We start from the raw sequence: 642 nt of genomic DNA, 5'->3' as shown, positions 1-642 counted from the left end.
TGGGGAGGGGCTGGGGTCTGGGGGGGGTCTGTGGGTGCTTGGGGGTCCCCAGGGTGCTGAGGAGGCTGAGATGATTGGGGGACCTTAGGGGGTCTGGGGTGTTTGGAGGGTCTTGTGGGTGCTCAGGGGATCCCATGGGTGCCTGGGGGTCCCAGGAGATCTGAAGAGGTCCCGTGGGTTCTCGGAGGTCCCAGGAGGCCCCAGGAGGTCCCCTGGGTGTTTGGGGGTCCCAGAAGGTCCCATGGGAGTCCTGGAAGGGGCTCACCAGCGGCGAGGAGGCGGTGGACGCGCAGGTAGCTGATGGTGAGACGCATGATGGAGGCCTTGTCGAGGTGGGCGCTGACGCCGCGGGCAAAGGGCAGGGTGTGCGCCAGCTGGTAGAAGACCTCTGTCTCCCGGCTGCGCCGGCACCGTGCTGCATCCCGTGAGCGTTCCTTCCGCAGCTCTGGCGTCGACCTGCTGGCACCCGCCAGCATCGTGGGTGCTCCTGGGCATCCTCTGCTGCACCCTGGGCACCCACACTGTACCCACAGTGCACCTGACCTGCACCCACGCTGCACCCCCTGCACCCCATGCTGCAACCACATTGCATGCCAGGCACCTGCACTGCACCCTCACTGCACCCCCTGCACCCATGCTGCA

The 642-nt window shown here is 67.1% G+C and overlaps 1 protein-coding gene across 1 annotated transcript in view; it reads right to left on the bottom strand.

The window, feature by feature from the left end:
• LOC104831569 (hypoxia-inducible factor 3-alpha-like) overlaps positions 1 to 476 on the bottom strand; it is a 7574-nt gene extending 7098 nt beyond the window's left edge. The window contains exon 1 of the mRNA XM_010567219.1: positions 266 to 476. Coding sequence (XP_010565521.1) covers positions 266 to 476 — 211 coding nt within the window. The remainder of the gene's footprint in view (positions 1 to 265) is intronic.
• Between the last annotated feature and the right edge of the window lie 166 nt (positions 477 to 642).

This window comes from Haliaeetus leucocephalus, unplaced genomic scaffold (genome assembly GCF_000737465.1).
Source record: "Haliaeetus leucocephalus isolate CR32 unplaced genomic scaffold, Haliaeetus_leucocephalus-4.0 Scaffold227, whole genome shotgun sequence".
In the NCBI taxonomy this organism is placed as follows: domain Eukaryota; kingdom Metazoa; phylum Chordata; class Aves; order Accipitriformes; family Accipitridae; genus Haliaeetus; species Haliaeetus leucocephalus.
Note: the sequence above shows the minus strand (reverse complement) of the source record. Positions and strands in the feature narration are given on the sequence as shown.